This window comes from Phalacrocorax carbo, chromosome 1 (genome assembly GCF_963921805.1).
Source record: "Phalacrocorax carbo chromosome 1, bPhaCar2.1, whole genome shotgun sequence".
Lineage (NCBI taxonomy): Eukaryota > Metazoa > Chordata > Aves > Suliformes > Phalacrocoracidae > Phalacrocorax > Phalacrocorax carbo.
In genome coordinates, this window is record NC_087513.1 from 2,866,081 (window position 1) to 2,889,747 (window position 23,667).

The window sequence follows — 23,667 nt, forward strand, 5'->3', positions numbered from 1 at the left end:
TTTTTGATTTTTTTCAGTTCACCAGCAGTGTTTTGAACACTCACTTCAGCAGAAGCAGTGCTGGGAAATTAAACAACGCTACATTTAGAGAGGTAGTAGAAACCATCCTCCTGTCCATCACTAGAAAGACCCAGCTTCTCTGATTGCCGTCTTCTACCACATTCATCTCTGCTTTACAGACCTTGTTGTAAATAAAAATTAAAAGGTTTTTGAGCCTTCTTACATGGCACCGGCTGTTAAGGACAGCAGTGAGGCCAAAGGCTATCCACACCTAGCAAAGAGTGATCTCAAATGTGCAACTGCACAATCCCCAAGCACAAGGATGAGAACTAATTGTAGTAGCTCAGAAGCACGCTGCGGTCACCGAGCAAACACCGACGTGTAACGGCAGCAAGCAGACTTCAACACTTTCTGTCAGAGCAAATCAAAGAATCCTGGAAGTTAGAAATCAGCATCCATAGAATTGCTAGAATAAAATGCTGATCCAGCTCGGAAGGGACCTGCTGAGGTTCCCCATCCAACCCCGTGCTCAAAGCAGGGCTAACTTTAACGTTAGATCAGGCTGCTCAGGGCCTCCAGCCCAGGTTTGAAAACCCTGCAAGCATGGAGATTCGCAGTCTCTCTGGTCTCTTCCTCCTGGTGTTTAACCCCTCTCAGGGGAATAATTTTCTCCTTACGTCCAGCCAGGTTCTCCCACAGAAACTGGTGACGGTTGCCTCTCATTCGTTCACTGCGCACTTCTGAGAGGAGCCTGGCTCCATTTTTCCTCAAATTCTTTTAGATAGTCACGGACAGCAAAAACTCACTTTCTTCCACAGGCAACCTTAATTCCTATAGCATCTTCTTATACATTGCGTGCTTCTAACCCCCATCACCCTGGAGGGTCTCTGCTGGACTCGGTCCTGCAAGCTTCCTTTTCCGTACAAGAAATCGTATATACCTTTCTTGCAGAGGGGCCCCAAAACTGGACATGGTGCTCCAGATAGAGCCCCCCAAGAGCACAGCCCCTTGCCTCCATCTGCCTGGCTATCATCCTGCAAACACAGGAGTGGGACATCCAAGTAATAGGACACAATGTGGTTCGGCACAGTACTGCACTAGCCACGAAGTCCGCGAGGGAACCGAACCTTGTTTTCCCTGTCACCGCACATCCGCTGAACTGAGGGTGCAATTAATATATCACCTCTGCTTTTTGCTCTTTATCCTCACTGTGGTGAGCGCGTTGGATAATGAAGATTAAAGATGCTATAAAACATGCAACGGGATCATATTTAATTAGATTTTCTCCCCTTTCTTTTCTCCCCTCAGCTTAGACTAGATTTCCCAAGTAGTTACCAGTTTTTTAATCCTCCTATTACCTACTGCGTGCTATTCAGACCAACAAAAGGACTAATAGATGCAGAATTGTATATGGAGGGAAGAGTTATTACTACAAGACTCTGGTTAAGACTGATAATGGAACAGCAGCCTTTTTCAGAAAAACTGAAAATTAGATGTAGAGGAGAAAACTAAAAGTGGTTCAAGGGTCCAGAAAAAGCACCTGAGGGTCCTTCAAGGCTTTTACACCCCCCCGGCTTAGCTAATTGGGAATGAATAAGTGATGATGGTTTTTTTTTCTGAGGGTAGGAGTTTGGGGTAGGAAACGGCATTGCGTTTGATTACCTGGACACAAAGATAACTATAGGTAAAAGAGCTCCCCAACATTCTACGGCAAGAGAAAACAGCTGGAAGGTGAATCAACAGACAAACATCCTGTTATTCTTCTTTAAAAAAAACAGATTTACTGTGAGCAAACAGTACCAAAAGAAACGGTAGCTAATCTCTACCACCACTTTTTTTTTTTTAAAAAACTCTGAAAGAAGTCTGTCTCTCCCACTGAAAGCCATACTTAAGTACAGAATAACTGTATTTAGTCAAATAATAGTAAAAATATTGGCCTGGATTACACAAAATTTGGTTTAGATAGTCTGTGAGTTAGTTCTGATGTTAAAACCTACTTATCTATATCTACTAATTATTACCTACAATAATAAGTTGCAACCCTTTAGAAAATAAGGATCAATGAAATAAGCCTGAAAAAAGAGCTCAGTTTTGTATGAGCTAAAAATTGCAAGTTTATAGAAAATAACTGTGGCACCAGAACCATTACGCAGCTTGTTTAAAGGTCACAGTCAGTTTATAGTTGTGCTTAATTGCCTTAAAAAGAAAATGTAACTAAACATTTGCCTATCATAACATCCAATTTGGAAGGTTTTAATTTAGCATTTTACAACAAACTAGAACCTAAGTACCAGCAAGATATTTGTAAAAATTCTTCTTTCCTTCCTGACTTTGGCCAAAGTTTTCCAATCTGCTTGCAATTAAACCTACGTATTTCCTTAAAACGTTTTTCAACAGTATTTTAGTTTTCCAAAAAGCACTGTAAAAGAGATGTGAAATGAGAGGAATTATTTTAAATTCTAGACCTCCACAATGCTGGAAGTCTATGAGCAGAGATAAAAATGAAAGCCCTCAACTAGGTGCTTCTACAGGGCGAAAAACACACCAGAATAATGGTTGTTCGAACTAGAAAACAAAATGCTTTGTCTGGGATTCCAGCCTATTCTGAGTTCAGACAACAGATAGGAAAACATGAACAAACAACTGAGAAAGGTTAAAAGAAAACAATGTGGCAGGTCACAACTTGAAGGAAAAAAGAGTCAAGTCATACACAAACACAGTATGACAAAAGGTAAAAACCTGAACCCTCTGAATAAAAAAGCAAATAAATAGCAGCAACCTAGAAGGTTTAAGCTGCCTTGCTGGATGAATAAAGACAATGCTGACATTTAAAAGGAGGAGAATTGATCTACTCTTTTACAAGGAACTCGCTTTCAAGTAGTACAGGAAAGGAAAATTACTAAAAAAATGACTTAAATGTGTGTAGCCAGATCTAAACAAGCTGTTCACTGAATTCAGTTTACACCTGACACGTGTGAGGATCTAACACGAAAAGTTTGCTTAAGAAACAGGAAGGTACTCACGCTCCAGCTGTTGGGGTTTTGCACCGGGCAAAAAGGCAGAGTACCTACAAACGATGGTCTCTATTCAAAGAATTTATCACGTGATAAATTTAAGAGCAGATGATGCATTAGAGAACTGATCCTCCAGCTTTCTAACACCGCAAATGTATCTAAAGGACACTGAATTACATGTGACAAGGAATGTTCCAGTGGGTCGTTTTGGTTTGGGGTGGCATGTGGCACCCCTGTTCCAACATATTTAAAGAAACCAGCAACTCCAAGCGGCTGGAGACACGCTCTTGGAGGGGAACCTCTCTGAGGGGCTGCAGCATGGAGGTGATCCACGCTGGAGTAGGGACACCCCCAAGGGGACTGCAGTTTGTGGGTGACCCACATCGGAGCAGACGCTCTAAGGAAAACTGTAGCAGAGGAAAACCTGAAGAACAAAACTAGCGCAGAGGAAGCAGAGTAGCAGAAAGAAGCCCTCACAGATGACACTGACTTTCTGTGCCACCCATCGCTTCATCAGAGGAACTGCGGCAGATTGGGCATAAGCCATGGAAAAAATAAGGTGAGAAGAGGGAGGGAAGTAGAGGTGTTGGACTTGAATTACACCTGGAGAAGACTGAGAGAACATGTTTACTTAAGTGGTTTTTGATTGTGTTCTCTTTTTCCCACCTCAAAACCCAAATCGCTGATCAGAAGTTTGTGTTAACTAGCAATAAATTAGGCAAGAGTTCCCGAGGTCAAGGCTGTTTTGCCTGAAAAATTCCCTTGTTTTCTGTGGATGATGGAGAGAATCACACAAAATCACAGAACAGTTCAGGTTGGCAGCGATCTCTGGAGGTCATCTGGTCCAACCGCCCGGCTCAAGCCGGACCACCCAGAGCCAGCAGCCCAGGACCACGTCCAGACGGCTTCTGAATATCTCCGAGGAGGGAGACTCCACAACCCCCCTGGGCAATCTGTGCCCGTGCTCCATCACCCTCACAGTAAAATGCATCTCCTGATGGTCAGAGGGAACCTCCTGTGGGTCAGTTTGTGCCCACTGCCTCTGGTCCTGGCCCTGGGCACCGCTGAACAGGGCCTGGCTCTGTCTCTTTGCCCCCTCCCTTCAGGTATTTCTGCACATTGATAAGATCCCCCTTGAGCCCCCTCTTCTCCAGGCTGAGCAGTCCCAGCTCCCTCAGCCTTCCCTCACAGGACAGATGCTCCAGTCCCCTCACCATCCTTGTGAAAGCAGATAACATCCAGAAAGCAGAAGACTGTTGAGTATTTTGAGCCTCCACTGCTGGAAACACATAATGAATAACTGATTAAGCCTGCTTTTATACTGCATTTATATTTTTTAATTAGAAGCTTGACGTAAGTCTTGTCAAGTAAGCCTGTATTTCATCTGTAAATTTGTTCACTATTTTGGTTGCAAGGTGTATCAAGATGAAGCTGAAAAGTTACTGCCTTTGAGGGTGGGACATCCAAAAAAATGGGACTTCTGGAAAAATTGCACCCAAGGTGCACGTAAGAAATCCAAAGACTGGGAATTGTCTGCTAGCAAACTGCCAGAGGGCAGCGTACAGCATAGAGTGAATTGGTATCAAGACAAACCAGTGACCATGAGCTAGCTAAGACAACCCTGAACTTAAAGAACACCCAGAGAGACCCAAACCAGGGAACCTTTAGCTAAAAAGCATGGAAAATGTGAAAAGCACACAGATTAAAGAGAGGTATTCCTGACTGTCACTGCCTCCTTCCCCTTAAAAACAGGAAAAGGAGAAAAGGTACACTGGATGTGAGGATTAATGAGTAGCTGTAAAACACTGATGAACAGTACCGAGTGTTGATTAACGTACTGGATATTAAGATGATGGAAGAAATTACTACCAATTTTGTTCACCTTTAAACAGCCTTGTAAGAATTAACAAGCTAAAAGCAAACAAAGAGCTATAAAATACTGAGGACTGAAGAAGATGATCCCTTGCAAGATGATTCCTCCCCTTCATGAGATAAAAGGACTTGCTGGCCAAAGCATGCAGAAGGTGGGAGACTGATACAGATGACTGAAGCAGAAAGGGGAAGAAGTTTGAAAGACTAGATTGAAAGATTCTGAGCTACACACAGAAGAAAAAGTGCTCAGGTCACAAGAAAACAGCTCACCCTGAGATAAGTAGTCAGTGTGAGCTTATTTGATGGGGGAAGGACAGGGAAAATGTACACACAGGAACATGGTAAAAGGGTTACTTTTTGTTGTGGGGTTTGTTTTCTCTTAAACATGGCACCTTATATTAAGACTCCCACCAGCACAGCCACGAGCATTACTGAAACGCAACCACTTCCACATAAGGAGGCAACAAGCAGCCGGCCTATGGCACCGTGCCCAGCGGTAAGGAGGTGTATTTGAAGGCTAAGGAGTAACACAATTCTTTTTTAATGCCTTAACAGAGCAGAAGAGTGTTTTCCAGAGAATCAAATTCCAGCAAGCTGAACTCCACGGTTTTGCTTTCTAAATCAATCATCCCATCTAGTCTTACCTTATTTTCTTCTTCTCCCAAAAAAAGAAACCTCAATGTTACCATTTACAAGTACAGAGGAGGTCTACTAGATGACAGCCGTGTCCCTACCACTATAGTACTGCCTTAATTATATTTTACAAAAGTTACTTTTATATCTCATACTGATAAGACTACTGCTCCCACTTCCTGAAAATGCCAAAGCAAGCCTGTTATAAACACATTAACACAAAGCACAAATGTCCTTTATTTTTCTTAAGCGCTTAAACGGCAATGACCCAATCTAACTTACTGTTTTCCTCTACAAACTTTCAAATATCTATAAAATTATGTTCCTCACTTGCTGTCCTTTACTCCAGCTACAGAAATTTAATTCTTTCAAATTTGCCTTAGTCCTGTCACCCATCAACCATTCTACTTCCTCCTCCACTTGCTGTAATTCATCAATGTCTTTCTAGTAATAAAGTGCTGAAACTGAAAGCAGTGCTCAAGGAACAGAGGGGCTAAAATCCACGAGAGAGGATTATCCAACTGCTCCCTTGGACTTTAACGCAACACATGAGCAATTTCAACAACAGTATGGTCAAATGACTTGCCTGGAATGGGAAAGCCAGAGTATGTATTGGCATTGTGGAATCGCCGGAAACTTTTTCCATTAGAGTGACAACTCGATGGAAATGAGAAGTATCTTGCCCCAGTACCTGTGATAGTTGCGTGCCTCGAATCGTCAGTAGCTCCTGGGCAATAGGAGGAAATTAGCAAACCAAAGATTCAGTAACATCTACAAGAAGCACATCAGACAGCTCAGCTACAGAGCTCACTGCCAGAGGACAGCGTTGAAGCCACAAGTTTAAATTGGTACAAAAAGTGACAGGGACAAATTCAAGGAAGAAACGGCTATTGAGTGCTCTTTGGCCCAAAAGACACCAGCTTTTCCGTCAAAAGTTGCATTTTGCCAAGTGCTGGAAGCGCAGAGTGTTTTGGGAAAGGATTGCTATTGCTTGCTCTGGCCTAAGACCGCCTTTGGTCTGACCTTGTGCAGACATCTATATTAAATCTCACTGGAGCACTGTCATGGACTGGCAATACAGCTGTAGGTATTGTGAAAGCAGCAAAAATAAAAAAGGCTTTTCCTTCCACTTACTATTTCCATACTTTCCTGTCTCTGATCTAACGCATTCTCATTTAGTCTTAATTGCCATTAAGAAAAGGGTGGTTTTTGCTCTATCCCAAGCCTTCTCTCCATATGAATGATGTCTAGAACAATGGGGTCCTAACGCATTAAGGTAAAACATCAGGATTTTCCTTTTAATGCAAACCTGCAGTTTCCCAAATTGATTCTCTTGCTGTCTTCAAGACGACGTTTCAAGTCTTTTCCATTCCCCATGTCCCATCTCTGTGTTGACAAAGCAATCTTTAACTCCTTTCACTTAGCTCTTCACCTATTAATTTACTAGCTTCTTATTACAGAATTCATAAATTCACAAAAAGTATAATTAACTGTAGCGCAAGACAACCACTGCCGCCTCCTCAAACAGGCACACTGTCCACACATCTTCATTTATCAGCTGTTCAGCATAAATCTTCCTCCAGGTCTACATGACAGTGTTTCTTCTATGAATTCATTTTGAAAGTTACTTGGTAGCATTACACCTTTACTTCAGTGAGAATTTTCTAGGCTAAAGTCGCCCTAAATGTTCTAAATGCTTTACTAAAAACTAAATTTATTACACCTTGTCACCCACCATTCTCTAGCTTTAAAGTTGCATTTTAAAAACACCATCAGATTTATCTACGTTATTTTATATTGTCCCATAACCCAATCTATCTTCAACAATTTCTCTTGGTGTTTGTTCCAGTATTTTACTATGGGCAGAACTGTGTCTGTACAACACAGTTTAAAAGAGAATTCATGAAAACACCAGTAATTACTGGAAAAACATCCGCTGTATTCAAATGTAAAGTGATAAAAGTGGAAAAGGCTCCAAGAACGAGGTCCATAACATACCTTGATAATAAAAATTACAAACAACATCAATGGCAAAAGAAATATTAACCCGAAGGTATGAAGTACTACCGGGTTCATGAGTTTAAAAGGAAACAAATGTAAACTAAAGCACCGAACTCTCAAGCTGTTAGGAGAGCACTCCCAAAAACAGATGCACCATTAAATGGCAGGAGGAACTGCCTTGAGCAAAGAACTTCTTGTCACAGCATCTACGCCATAATCAGGAAGGATTAAATTTAACGTTCAGAAATGCCCATTCCCAAACGCATACATCCTAACGTTGCAGATGCCTCTCCCTTTCACGAAGGGCAGCATCTGTCACATAGCTGCAGCTTACTTTCACCATTAAAAGATACTAGACACCACTTCTCCACCTTCATTACAGCATGTTTTCTTATTTAATAAACTTTCATCATCTTAAATGAATGGTTGTTATTAGTAGAGCTAACAGCCCCACGATAATACTCTAGAGAGATATCAATGCTTGTTGGTGCATTAACTAAGAGTGGAGGGGCTGAGGTCAAGCACGTGTCGATGCAAATGAAGCCGTATTAGGCACTAACAGTTTAATGCAACAGACTGCCTCAAATAATGGAAATTACAGGATAAAAAGAATGAGATAGTTATTGATAAGTATACTACGGGAAAAAAATGATAAGATGTTTCAAAGAGAAAGAAACCCTCTACTTTCTAATGTCTTTAAACCTAGCCTAGCAAGTTTGTATAAAAAAAGTCAGAGAACAGAATTTAGAAAGAAAAAAATAATAGGTACAGAAAAGAGGTGAAAAATGTTCTAACAATCCATAGCAACCGTGCTTCTCATAGGCTACTTCTGAGTTCCTTCTACCAAACTTAATTGCTTAAGCTGTGCAATGCTCCTTGAAGGCAGACAAATAACACTAATAAATCCGAGCATCTGAGCAGAGGTACAGTATTTTAAATGAATGAGCAGCAGACAGAAGAAAGCTCATGATTTCTGTGCTTAGGTGTGAATCACTAGAACATATCCTATGTATACATCAACTTAACAAAAACAAAGCTGCCTTCTTTCTCATCTGTACCCCAACCACACAGCCAACAGAAATCAGGAGATTTGCCAATCATTAAAAACTAATATAAAACAGTTCCTCTAAGCATAAACACTCTTACACCTCAGTAGGTAATCTGAAATGAGATACAGCCCTTGAGATGTCGGCTTCTCAATTCTGTTTTCTAAAAGGCTTCTTTGTAATCAATAAGGTCAATGGCAAGACACGATGTTAGCTGGGGACAGACTTCATGGCAAAAAGTATTGGGAAAATATTATTGGGTTTCTAATTCAGGAGAATGAATTTCAAGCAGGGCCAACATTTAAATTTTGTAATAAAAGCATTTCTACAGAAGCCCAAACCAACAAGTCTCTTAATTCCACTTATGGCATTAAGTCCAAAATATCAAACTGTTCCACAGCAGTACCCCGATCCCAGCTCTGCAATGAGAAATGCAGAAACAAAATGAAAGACACTTTTTATTGATTTTCATAGCTCCAGCTGAAAGGCAGACAGTAAATATAACACATACCGAGAACTGCGTTGCAGGTTGGGGTTTGGTTTTTTTTTCCCCCCAATTTCATTATTCCGGACTACTCATAGTCTACGTAGTCTGCTCACTACATGGTACTTTTAATTGAAAGACTCTCCTCATACTACACTGATATAGCTACAACCTGTGGCTTTCCTTCAAGGAACAGAAACTAAAACTCTCCTCAACCACCGTGCCCAGGGCTACAATCATCCAATGTTTTCCAGGAAGATGTTAATGACTCCAAATGCCTTCGTAGAAGATTGACATGAGGTGCACAGGAAGGTAGGGGACACCGTTACTGAGTAGTTATTAGTTTGGGGATTTTATTTATTGGGATATTATCCCATTTATTATGGGATGAGCAGGAAGAGGCCAAATACACACATGAGTACACACACAGAGCAGCGTCCTCTCTTTGCTCCCAAGACAACATTTCAATATTTTAAGCTGCTTGTTTGATTCCCAGTCCCACAGCAAGCTAGGTTCCTGGTCCTCATACACTCGTCTCCAAAATATCTTACCCATGGTTAGCCTCTCCTCTATTTGTTTCTCCTATGCCACCTCTCCCTTCTGACTGCCTCAGTAGCTTTAGAATTGTTTTTGCACAGCATTTCTGTTTAGTCGAACATCTTCAACTTCTAACCATGTTCTCACCCATTAAGTAGCCCCATTGTCTTGTGAAGCCCCGCAGTTAGAACAACAAAAATAAAAAAAAAAAAACCAGAAACCAACAAAAAACCACCCCAGACAAACCACTTTTTAGTAAAACGCTTCGGCGTGCAGACAATGGAGCTGGTCAGCATCTCTCGTTTAGGCTGGTATGTTCCTGATATAGATTTCACAACAAAGCAATGCTCTTCAAAAAATTAACCCAATACAGATCTTACAGTCTATGGAACGGCACAAAAATACATTTAATGCAGCATAAGGATGCCGGTGGTGAACTCGGTATGCTTTTAACTGTGCTGCATCAGCATGATTGAAAATGACCTAATTTACCTGCAACCCAATCTCCTCTCCTGTACAGCTGGGTGCCGCGCCAAGTACACTGAATTGAATGCAACAATAACAGCCACTAGCTCGGCTCCAGAAACTGAACAAACCGGCAACAATGCAAACTTGCAGTCAGAAAGCGGTCAGCTCTGAGAAAACCCTGATGCTATTATTTGCTTAAGAAAGCAGAGCAGGAGACATATTATTCTTTCCCTGACATAAGCTTAAATAAAAGTCCTTAACACTGAAAAAGAAAGTAGATGTTGGAGCATTCCCTGGCCTACTTCTTGAGAAACAAATTGCTGTCACTTCGGCTTTGTATTTCTTGGGACAAAGACACGCAGGCTAAAGGGGAAGGATGTGCTCATGAGTAAAACACACGTTCACATCAGTTCCCAGCTCTGTAACACAAGAAAGTGTGAAGTGAAACTTAAGTGAAGACTAGTCAGAGGGCTCCGTACTTCCTGCTTTCCGCCTTCGTTCTTCCTTCTTGTTCTCCTAACAAAAAAAAAAAAATTCAGCTGGAGACAGCGGTGGTCCTCACTCCCACCCTACGGATCTACTTCTGCAGTTTCATGATGTTTTGCTACCTGACACAATCTCACCCAGAGGAAGTGTACTCCCGCACTAATAGATCAAGTTCAGAGTAAGTGTTTCACGGTCTATTGGAATGAAAACAAATTTTTAAAAACTCTATATACTTTGACAAACTGGTGTTAGCTCATTAAAACTGCAAGGCTAGACATATAAAAGCCAGGAAATGCAAAGAAAGTAGCCTAAGCAATTTTCATTTCATCATGTTATGATATGACCTTTAATTACTTGATTCAACAACATTCCTTCCTTCAACTGTTTTTAGCATTTTATCTCAGATTATTTAAACAAATGGGAAATATTAATTTCTCCCTGTGGGTACCTCATGGGTCAACAGTAGAGCCAGAACAATTAGATCAACACCGCAGACCTCTACAATACTTGAGTTAATTAAGTAACTGCTAGGCAGAGCGTACTGCCCTTTAATACACAGCCCAGCGCCAGGGGAGACCACACATGGAAAACTGCTTCCTCCAAGGCAGGATCCTTCTGTCCTTGCCCACTGCTGCCCATCCCGCTGCGTGCCCTCTGCTGCTACTTCTGGCTTGGCTATTGTGGTGTGTAGCCCATCTTAAAGACCTCTTCTAGAAGAATTTGGATCCCTGCCTTCCAGAGATCAAGCTCGTGCCTCTCGGCCAAGCGCAGCCTGTACCCCCAAGCCCAGCTTGCCTCTGCCGCCAGCTCTGCTGCTCTTCCTTTTGGAGACTGTTTGCTGCCTTTTCTTAGGAAGCATCTTCTGCGTCAGAATTCCCCCTTCAGCACCTGACCATAGAATCACAGTATTCTTTAGGTTGGAAAAGACCTTTAAGGTTATCGAGTCCAACCGTTAACCCAACACTGCCAAGCCCACCACTAAACCATGTCCCCAAGTGCCTCGTCTACACGTCTCTTAAACACCCCAGTGATGGTGACCCCCCACCTCTCTGGGCAGCCTGTGCCAGTGCTTGACAACCCTTTCAGTGAAGGAATTTTTCTTAATATCCAATCTAAACCTCCCCTGACACATCTTGAGGTGATTTCCTCTTGTCCTATCTCTTGTTACCTGGGAAAAAGAGCCCAGCATCCACCTCACTACAGCCCCTTTCAGGCAGTTGTAGAGACCGATAAGGTCTCCCCTCAGCCTCTTTGTCATGTCTTATGTTAAACAGAAAATACACTCAATTGCCACATAAACGTTAACGTTACTTTAAAGAACTTAGGGTGTGAAAAACAGACCCTTTACAGGAAAAACGTACTAACTCATGCTTTAAAAAAAGCATATAGAGAATGTGAAAATAACTGAAATGTATTCAATCTCAAACAGGAGCTCTGTCTGTTCCGGACCCTCCTGATTTGTCCAAAGCATCACAATTCGAAGGAGGTTGGAACTAGGTTTAACACAACATGTGTAAGGTGCAATTACAGAACAGCAAACAGCTCTGCTCACCAAAGTGCATATTACCAAGGTGCTGGAGGAACACAGAACATGAACACACGATACTTGAAGCTCATCTGTGCTACTCTAAATGGATACAGAATCAGAAACAAAAAAGCTGCCACTTAAAATTTTGAACTTCATACAAATGTAAGCTGTCACAAAATACCTTTACATTGTGTTCATACTACTGGGAAAAGCTGCCATTCTTTTATTAACAATTCTTCCCAGCATTACTCAGTCATTGCACATTAGAACCAGCAGCTGGAGAGTTTTGAGTGATAATGAAACCTGTAACAAGCCATCTTCGGCCGTCTTTTCCAAACAATAAGGGAATTAAAATTTCAATTTAAATGCAGAGCTTTGAAACACGCTTCAGTGGCAAAATTACTTCAATTAATGTGAGTGGAATACAAAGAACAGACTGCAGAAATGTGATGCAGCAACCAGAAATTATGCCATTAGAGTGCTTGCATCAACCTAACACGATGACTGCAAAGGTCTAATTTCGACTGTACATATCACAAGGCTACAGGCAACAATATTAATCAGTGCTCCAATTTCAATGTGAGGGATACAAGCTCCTTGTCAGATCACTCTGGGCTTTTTATAAGCCATGAGCATCTGTTTACCTTGAGGAATGAAACAAAAGGACAGAGAGATCTATATGCACTCTGCATCCCTGACAGTTTAGTAATTATTTTACATAATATTCATATCACATGAAAGGAGAAAGGAATTATCCTGCAGCCAGTGAGTGATTACAACATCACGGTCTTGCAGAGGCAGCGTTAACAGAAGATGGCAAAAGCCAATGAGCCTACTGCGATTTTTGGCTGTGAAAAAGCTCCAAAAGCAGGCAGGTTACTATTCCTTTATTACAGGTACACTTCGCTTCAAATGAGAACCACAAGTATAGAACGGCTGAAACAGTGTGTTCAATTTTCACTTGAGGTTTCTCTGCATTCCTGATATGATTAAAAAAAATGAAACCCAAAAACTAACAGCTGCTTTTTATATCATTGTCATTTGAAAAGATACTCTATTCTGGAAAAAAAACCAACTAACCAAGCAAACAACAAAAACCAGAACAGTCTGCTACAGCAGTCCGTGCTTCAGCGCGGTCTAATATTGGCTCTATCTCATACCCTTGGGTGACCCTACCTTCACACACACATATGTGTGTATGTATATAGGTCTACATATTTAAAAAATGCACACACAATACATTGCAAACCAATAAGATACCACAAATACATGTATTGCAAACCATTTCTAATGCATGTCATGATAAATCCTAAGTATTGTTATTTTCCTTCTTACACTTCCTACCTTATGTGCCACACAGGAAATTAATTACTTTTCTGGAATCCTTCTGAAGAGAATGTTTTTGAATTTTAAAAAAGAACTAAACCACACCAAACCCAAACCAACCAAACTGGCAAGTCCACCAGTAAAAGAAAGCACCAATATTTCCATTGATCCTGATGTTAACACTGAACACTGCCTCAGGTCATGGCATTACTGATCTGTTCTCAGGAATTCTAATAGGTTTTACAAAGTATCATAAAAATCCCGCTCCACATTACACAACAGAAATGGATACGTTGCCCATTCCAGATGGCTTAAAGTACAGTGGGAAAGATATAAAGCAACAGTTCATATTAGAAGGCCAGTGAGACTCTAAGGAGATTAAGATTGAGAGGGTTACTGGAAGATGGTTTTAAAAAGAAAGAAAGGGAGAATTGTGACCAGACTGTAGAAAGATGATTGCACCAGGTGCGACATAAAAACAGAACATGAGCAACAGAAAAAGCCCAGGATAGTGACAGCAGAGTGAAATCAGACCTGAGGATGTGACAGCAACAACAAAAATCCAGATAGGGTTACACATGCCATCAGTGACAGGAATGAGGAGACTGACATCAAACTGTTGAAAATGTTTCAGAGGGAACAAGGTAAGTTTTAGATAGTCATATTTAAGGTAAAATGCAAGAAAATGGAAAGAAGGAAATTAAAGTAAGTTCGGGCTCTAGGAGTATGAGGTGACAACACTAAGATTTCCAGCTCTTTATCATGTTGAATAATGACTTATTAAAAAGAAGTGAAGAGGCACAGCTAAGAAATACAAAGGACAGTAAAGTGAAAAAAACAATAGCAAAGGAAAGCACTTAAAAGATTTGCTTAAAGGCATTCTCTGGCAAACCCATTCTCTGGCAAACCCAAAGAGGAATATGAACAGACATCCTACTTTTGCCTTCACTTTTGAATCACAGTCTGGTTAAGGTTGGAAAGGGCCTCTAAAGAACATCTAATCCACCTCCCAGCTTGATCATGGTCACCTACAGCCAGCTGCCCAGGACCATGTCCAGTCTGGTTTTGAAAATTTTCCACAGATGGAGACTCCACAACCCCTCTGGGCAATCGGTGCCAGCGTTCAACCATCCTTACAGTAAAAAGCATTTTCTTACGTTCAGACATAATTTTCCAAGTTTCAATCTGTGCCCATTGCCTCTTCTCCTGTTGCTGGGAAAAGCCTGGCACCTTTGCACCCTCCCATCAGACATTTATAACCCTAGATGAGATCTCCCTCAGGTTCCTCTTCTCTAAGTGAAGCAGTCCCAGCTCCCTCAGCCTCTCGTTATATGTGAGATACTCCTTTCCCTTAACCATCATTGTGATCCTTCACTGGACTCGATCCAGTAACACCATTCTAATCTCTTGTACTGGAGAGCCCAGAACTGGGCTCAGCACTTCACAAATCAGAGCAGAGGGGAAGGATCACCGCCCTTGTCAACTTCTTAATTACTGGTAGAAGACAGTTCCAGAAAACAAAGGACTGGAGCCTGGTGAGGAAGTGTGCTTGTTAAGTTTAGAAACAAACAAAAAAGAAAAAAGGTTATTATTAGAGAAGTTCAGGAAACTTCTACCTTCACAAGACTGGAACTGAAAGGCATGCTTATAAAAAAGAAGAGATGGAACTGAAAAGGAAAAACACTTGAAGGGAGGGAGAAAAAAGATGAAAAAAAGAGCTGGAAATAAGTAGAAAGGATTAAGAGTCCTGATAAAAGACCTAGAGGAAGACAATGAGAGGCAAACACACCTAAATGGTGAAAGACAGTCTCCCCTCTCAATAATGACCAATGTTGTGCGTGTGCTCTGGGAGATGAAACAGGAGAGAAACAGGGTAGTTCTTCCACAACAAAAAATAGTTTTGAAGTAATTGATAAGATATAAACAAAGACGACGATAGAGGCAGGTATCCAGGAAATTGATTTTTAAATAAAGCACTATCTTGCAAAAGCAGAAGGAATTCTTATGCACAGATCAAGTGGGTAAAGAACTAGATGGTTATGGAACGCATCAGGATCGGGAGACGTCAACAGATAAGAACAGCTCTGAAAGACAAGAGCTGACCGAACAGGATGGGAGACTATGACCCTACGTCAGAAAGGATCAACACAAAACCAAACAGAAATTCCAGTACAAGAAAGCAGCAAATTACAAAAGAAGCAGCTAAGCAGGAAAAAAGCAAATAACACAGGGAGCAGGCCTGTCTGCAGATGATCACCCAGCTGACCAGCGTGTTTCTGGGAGACACTGGCCCAGCACGAGGTACCACATCTTACCAGCATGTCCGTTGCATTGAGGTAGTGCTTGCTGGCCATGCACTGCTCCAGCTTCTGAGGCACTTGCTTGATGTTCTCAATCTCATCCAGCAAATTCAGGACATGTTTGTGCTCAATCCCTTCAATCCACAGCTTGCGCAACTCATCCCGCTTGCAGTGCAGCAGCATCTTGCATGATAGCAGATTCTCCTTCACCTACAAGCGACATATCAAAAGATTAATTCAATCTTCCCCTGTAAGTGACACTTCTAACACAGATCAGCCCTTTCCCACATTTACTTTATTAAGGATTCCAAAAATATCACAAGACTATAACCAAAACCAAGTTCCTTAAAATTTCTGTTATTCCTTTGGCTGAAGGGAAACACACAGCACATACAAACCACAACTGCTTTCATAGTCAGGCGGTTTGTAGTGCAAGTTTTGTACCACTAGTCAAAGTTTAACTGAACTATCATAACGTGAATAAACGCAGGATCCTATCAAGCATGACCAAAGACTTAATTGCACGTTTCCAAAGGTCAACTCAGTATTTTGACATACAGCAAGAATGCAATTTTCAGTGAAAGGAAATAAGCCACTACTAATTTTTCTGCTGTAAACATTTTCCATCTGCCTATTAAATCTTTTGGCACGTCTCCTCCTTTCTTCAAGTTTGGTATCCATTTCTTGACACCTGATTATCTAAGAGTACAACCATTTTCCTGCCACCTCGAGCAATACCAATTTTTCTTGTTTTGTGAGAGATATGGTTTCATCAGAACAAACAGCAGTTAAGATACAGTGCAATTCAGCATTTCCATCATTTATCAAGGCCATTACATCACCCAGAGAAACACTCTGCTGTTTCCCACTCTCTTTTCAAGCCTCGTGCCATCCTCTCTAACTGGCAAAATCTCTACTATTCTACCCCATTCGTGAAACATCAAGCATTTTTCTTCTCCATCCTTTCTGCTCAAACACACCGCCTGCACTCCCTGCTTCCAGGTTCTCCCGATCTCCTCTGGAAAGGTCAGTATAACCTAGCTTTTCCTGCATAATGCAAATCAATAATACATATTAAAATGTGGAAGCAATTAACAACACTGATTCACACATTGCTTTCACACTCCTCTTGTTTTTGTGATAAGTTATGAATACTTAGGGTCCAACCTTTTCTCAGGCTGATCTCTCACTGAATTACACATGAAGAGAGACTCTCAGAAGTAGGCCCTTCAATTTATTTTTAAATAACGAGCCTTCAAAATGCTTCAGAAATCCCACTTCAGCTGCACATTCTCCTACCTTGTCCACCTAAAGGCAGTTTAAAAGAAATACATGCGAGACACAGAGATGGACCAAAATACAGACAACCAGTGAATAATAATAGCTGCATAAGACGGCCTCCATCCAGAGTCAGACAGGCTAAGGTTTCAATACAATAACATTGCGCTCTGAAATGTCCTTCTGAAAAGACTAACATAGAAAAATCCCCAGCCAACAGAAAAGCTAACGTAAAGGGTGTCATAACTTGCTGCAAAAGCAGGGGCAAACTGAAATGCACACAGAGCTCACTTCAGACTTAATACCTGTTCAATACCTTAATTTAAAATGTTTCACTGACCTAGCACACCAGCACCAGCAGGCTGCTGTTACAGAGCCAAACGAGGTCAGCAAAACAATGGCGGGGCTAGAAGGAACATCACAAGACATTCCTACTCCTGTCCTTGCAAGAAAGAAGATCAACTATATCTACATCTGGGAGCAGGGAAAGGAATGAACAGCAAGTCTTTAAGAAAGAACCTTCCCTTGGTAAGCAGAATTGTTCCTACTTTATAATTCAGTTTTAGGGTGGTAACACTTCTAAAGCTAGATTCAAAACTAAGCCTTTCCCAACGGAAATTCATACAGAAATTGGCTACAAAGGGTAGATACACAGAGGGATCTGGACTATCTATCACTTCCACAACTCCTCATGCAAGTAAGCGCCTGTGTGATCATCCACCCTCCACAAAAGGGGAACATCAAAATAAAGTCTGATAGTGTAATACAGATTGATGACGAACCAGATCTGGGGCCTGCCATTAGATTAGGTCAAAGCTACTTCAATACATATTGACCAAAACTAATAAGAAAACTTAAATATCAAAAGGTCTTTCACCTCTACAGTCAGTCTTCTAGGTGGGACCAAAAGGTCACACCCCTCCATGTTCGTTTTGACCTCAGCAAAGCTTCGTATACTGTGTGAAAATGGGCCACCATCTACAGTTTATTTCAAATTTAGTGCAATTGATCTCTGCTTTCAAAGTGCTGAGCTTTGTACATAAATCCTAGAATGAACTTTTACCCTTGGAAAGCATCAGAACGGTCTCATTTTCTTCGAAAATGCTAAATGAATTTTAAAAGCCAGCAGGGTCAGTACATAGCGCCAAAAGGGTAAAAGCCTACTGCTCCCAAAGCACTGCTGTGAAAGGTTTTAAGCTGAGACCTCCACAGAGCCAGGGGAAAAAAAGGAAACCCTGAATAAATTTGGTGCCTAGTTTGCAAAGTTGAGGTATAGCAAACTACACCGGAAGTAAAAGATAGGACAGGAGTCCAAAGAATTAATCTGTCGCTGCTGGGAGAGAGCAGATGGAACAAGTCCACAACAAAAAGCGCCAGAGTTATTTACTGGCACGCTACCAAAATGTGAGCGCTCAAAATACAGAAAGATACAGGGGCACAGAGTTCATGTACATTCACACAACAGAACCGAGTTTGGAAATAGCACCAAAATTCATATTCTCTGAGCGAAAAGCAAGCTGATATATCACCCAGACTATTTAGGAGGTGCTTGGAGGCCAACGTAGCAAAACATGAAGAGATTAGATGGAAAGGTGTTAGCTTAGCAGCCCTTAGACTTCAAAAACCTGATAGCTACATGTCCAGACAATAAACGAACAGGGGGCACTGCAAAGCTTTGCGCTTCACATCCACCTCCCGTTTTGCTTTTTAATTACTTGCGTTCTCAAACAACAGAGAGAGATCTTATAGAAAACATGTTGCTAGTAAGACATAGCCTGTGACCACCGTATTAGGACTGGATGGTCTGCCCCTGGCCATGCCACAGAGCGCCTTGAAAATCAGGCCTAGCTCAGACTTAGTGGGTAACGGCGCATTCAGAATGATGACAAGCAGCTGGGAAAAGAGATAAATAAAAGGTTAAAATGGGAGCTTACAACATTACACTACCAACAAAAAGACAGTGCACAAGGAAAAGGTACGGGAGTTGCACAGATCTGTACCCAGAGTACACGCTATCAAGTAGATGCAAACAGAGAAACACATCCAAAGCTAGGCTTCACCTGTTTGATCTTATTGCGCGAGTTGGTGATGCGCTCTGTGATGCTCTGGTACGTGCGGATCGCAGTGGTGAGCTCGGTGTAGTGCTGGACGATGAGTTCATCCAAATCCCGGTCACATTTCTCATAAGCTTCTTCCAGGCGGCCCTTCTCATTCTCTCGGTCATGAATATCATCACTGGTAGATAAAGTCCTAAGGACAAAAAGATGACAAAAAGAGTGATATTTTGAAATTATCTATAAGGACAGGAAGCCTTTGCCTAAAAAATTCACTACCTACCACAAACCAGCTGCTCTTATTAGTCTATACACTTCACTGAGTGAAGCTTATTTCTGGTAAACGTGTCTGTCTGACATTCAGTAGAGAACAATGTACTTCAAGAAAATAAAAAACATAAATATTGTGGTTTATTACTTCTCCAATTTTCAGGTGCTTCAGAGTGTTTTTACTACACTTCATGAAAATAGATTCATGAAAATGGAAAGTTATCTATTGGTTATCATATTTCCAGAGAGTCATTAATATGGACAGAGTAAAACATATGAAATATATCCTGATTTATTACTTACCAATAACTATAAAGAAGAAATTCTACTTTAGACTCAGGGACCAGTGCAACTATTTGTTAGAGGAGTGTTGCTGTTACCACTACTTACCTGCCAAAAGTACACTAGGGATATCACAAGCACACAAAGAAATCTATCAAAAGCCTACCCGTGCCTTCCAATTGTCAATCCATTTCCAAAAGTACACCAGTACAGCAGAGACATGTCACGGGCCCTTACTACTCCCCCGCATTTATTTTAACTTCCAACTACCATCATCTAGGAAGGTTTTTAGATTTCCTTTTCTTTAAAATCAATGAAGTTTGAGATTCCAATAAAACTGTTGAAAATTTAATGAAACTGGTACAGGAGACGAAAGTTTCTTGGTGTCACTCCAAATTTCTGAGTTTTATTCAATATCAACACAATCTTCTTTCTCCCTCTCTCTCTCTTCACCCCACTCACCCCCTCGAGACCCATCCTGCCACTGGATCCAGAAGCCCACACCTGGAATGACATGATCATGTAGGATCATAGAACCATTAAGGTTGGAAAAGACCTCTGGGACCATCAGGTCCAACCACCAACCCAACACCTCCAGGCCTCCTAAACCATGGCCCCAGGTGCCACGTCTACACGGTGTTTGAGCCCTCCCAGGGATGGTGACTCCCCCATCTCTCTGGGCAGCCTGTGCCAGGGCCTGACCGCTCTGGCTGGGAAGACATTTTCCCTAATCACAAATCTAAACCTCCCCCAGTGCAGCTTGAGGCCGTTTCCTCTCATCTTAATCACACCACCAGAAAGACCCAGGAGACCACAATAGCCAAAAAGACATATTCTTATCTCCTACAGTAGGTAGCACTCAGAAAGTAAGCGTCTGCAAAACAAGCCATTCTGAATTTTCTTCTTCCTTTATCCTTGGAAGGGTCGCTATGGTCCATACAGGTTTCTGTTTTAAATCAGCAATATAGACATTGAAAACTGTATAATTCATGGTGAAAAAAAGAGAACACTCATTTAAGATCAGTTATAGTAGTTACGACCTAAAACACTGCTATATCACAACCTTAAGAATCAGCAGGGATGAATTCAATAGCTCTACTGGCAATTTCTGAGCCACTTTAAAGAACTTATGATGAGAAAATAAGCAAGAAAACAAATATATTAAAAAATCACTGCATACAAACTGCTTTGGGTCATGTGCTTGAACACCATGAAATAATCACAACTTTCAAAGCAATCCGGAGCATCTACTTGCTGAAAGTGAGATGCCTTTAAAAATATAACCAGTAGAGCATGAACATGTGGAGACCATTATTTCATTTAAATCACAGACATTTAGGCCTCTGAACTGAACTGAGGCACCATCTTAAGACGGTATGTGTGCTCCACTGGAAGAGTATAAAAATAGCGAAAGACTAGAACCGCCATTGTTTCCAACCCTTTAAACTGAGAAAAAAATACCCCGCCAGAAGAGAACTTCTTGAGTTTCTTCTGGATTTCTTAAGCTATTTGTGTGGAAAAGGTCAAATAGCTGGAAGAAGACAAAAAACCCACTGCTGAACACTGCTGCTGCTCTCTGCTAACATAATGGCTTTCACTTTGGATTTGTTAGAGCAATGAGGTCCGGCCAAACTAAAACCAGTATCTCCTGCTGTCAAGTAAGAAAGAAAATATCCATTTTTCTTGCAATAACAGTCACTTGTCCTCTACAGTAAAAGCCAGAAGGTAAGCGAGAACTGCTTGCACGTCACTGAAAAAGAACAAAGGAGAGAAGCCTAATTCCTTGTGGTTTAAGACTATCTTCAATGACAACAAGCACGACACAAGAAGGGTTAATATCTGATAGAGGGTTAGTATCTGACAGATTTTTCTGAATTCTTCCATACCATTAGGAAAGTAGTAGGAACTCAAATGCAAAAGCTCTTCTCAAATGGGTGTAAACAAAGAACTTAAACATACAAGAAATGTTCCCTCTCCCTCAGGAAGTCAACAGAGACATACCCAAAACCTCCAGTTCACTACTTTCTTCCCTTCGAAGATAAACAACAGGCTGTACCACCTACTCAAGGGCTCCATCTTTAAAAAGAACAAAAAAACCCCAAAACAAAACAAAAAAGCAATTTCACAGGGTTCACAATCCCAGAAAGAACAGCCTAGAAAACTCAAGTGAGCAAGCAAATCTGTACTACCATATGGAAGATGGCACGAGAGGAGGACAGGGGCACACGCACACTTGTCCTACTCAGCTACCAAGGAGGACAGGATATATTTTGGCTGTAATTCCTCTACAACACCCTAAAAGAAGACAATGTACCCAAGTGATGAATTTTACTGTGCAGTTTTAACACTCCTTTTCAGTTTCAGATGGCAGTGGCAGAAGACCATAACAGATAGCACATGGAAGCGAGGAGAAGAGACCCTCTTTCTTTTGTTATGCCTCAGACTATCGGTGCAGGTGCCTTCCACCCTCCTCCCTCCCCACTCCCAGATACCAAGAGCTGCACATTTCACAGGAGACGCAGGTGCACCTCTGCTCCTGCACAAAGAACATGCAGAGATGGGGACCCCCCTCCCCATTCCACTGACAGCGTAGCTTCTTCCAATGCATCAAATATATTTGTAGCATTTCACGTTCCATGCTTTGTGGCAGCTACAGAAACAGGAATGCTTTCTAATGTTATTACAGTAATATTCTACTCCCAAACATGCTTAGCTGCGCTTTAAATCACATTTTCACAAAAAAAATATTTTACTTAATTTGTACTGTGTGCAAAACACTTTAATATCATCCAAAAAGGACCTGGAAAGTAAGAACACTAGTACAGCGGTTTGAAATTAAGCCTGGTGTTAAGAAATCTGGGTTACAGCCTCTGCTCTCCTGCAGATCTCTGACACGGTACTTCGAGCTCCCCAACGTTGCAGACTGCCTATGACACCGGAGCACGAGGTACACACCGCTAGTAGCTACCTCAGACTCCAATGGAAGCATCTGCAGTTTGGTGGAAGGGGCTGAGCAGGCAGACGTGTGTCCCTGTGGCCCAGATTCTCTCTCACCTGGGGAATACACAGCACTGGTTCCTCAAACAAGCGAGCTGCAATCACACGCACTCAGTACTACTGAGACACTCAACGCTGCTAGCAGAGGTCGGGTAAACACTTCAAAGTAATGTATGAAAATGCGCTAGAAAAAGTTAAGCATACAGTTAATTCAACAATATTAAACATATAGTACTTGTGAGACACAGCGAAGTTTGGGTTCATGCTATAAAAGATTAATAGAAAGCATGTGCAAGAACGTGTCTGGGAGTAAATCTTCCACCATTAAGAGCTCCTGCAGATGAGTATGATTCCTTTGTGAAGAACTGCTTATGCTTTCCAGAAGAATGTTCTTCAGCATGGTTACACCGGACAGGAACGTAGATCCTTTTTAGGAACTGACATATTGTTTGAGTTTGAAGCTGAACAATATTGCTTGTCTCAGTAGTTAATGAAAACATCAATTCTCTCTAACCTGCGTTATGGATTGCAGGAGAATCGTGCATTGCTACAGACAATGTCGAAGCAGAACCAAACTGGCCTGTATCACACACTAGAGGAGATTTTAGTTTTAATTAAACAAAACTAAATTTCAAAATTATTGTTTGCCAAAGCTGTTCAAGCTTTGGCTCGAATCAATCTGCAATGCCAGTAGTTTGTTACAAAAGCTACAGATCTTTCTCCGAGGCTAAGCCTACACCATGGTAATGTCAGAGGATATCACAAGCCTCTTCTAATCCTCCAGCAAGTTCCTGCCCAACATAGGCTTCCTAAAAACTTCCAGTCACATCCAAATTTAAGGAGAATGAAATTGCACTGCCCAGTTGTTTTTGTCCTTACAATTGAGTTTAACTTGCCCTCTGCAGGAAAAATATTTTTTCCTAGACATTTCCACAGCCAAAACATAGATGTTTATGAAGATCAAGAGAGAGGTCACAACAGGACCTGTATCTTAGAAACCACAAAACATGTCAGAAGGACAAACCAGTATAGCTGGAAATCAGAAGCCTTTGTGAGTTACCAGAAGCTTATTCCTACTGAAATGATACAAT

General features: G+C 41.4%; 1 protein-coding gene across 3 annotated transcripts in view; it reads right to left on the bottom strand.

The window, feature by feature from the left end:
• The window catches only part of EXOC4 (exocyst complex component 4), a 420,816-nt gene that overhangs the window by 380,354 nt on the left and 16,795 nt on the right, over nucleotides 1–23,667 (bottom strand). For all 3 annotated transcript variants that reach the window (XM_064442315.1, XM_064442324.1, XM_064442335.1), the window contains exons 2-3: nucleotides 19,034–19,223; nucleotides 15,711–15,905 (exon numbers count right to left, since the gene is read on the bottom strand). In XM_064442315.1, coding sequence (XP_064298385.1) covers nucleotides 15,711–15,905; nucleotides 19,034–19,223 — 385 coding nt within the window. The remainder of the gene's footprint in view (nucleotides 1–15,710; nucleotides 15,906–19,033; nucleotides 19,224–23,667) is intronic.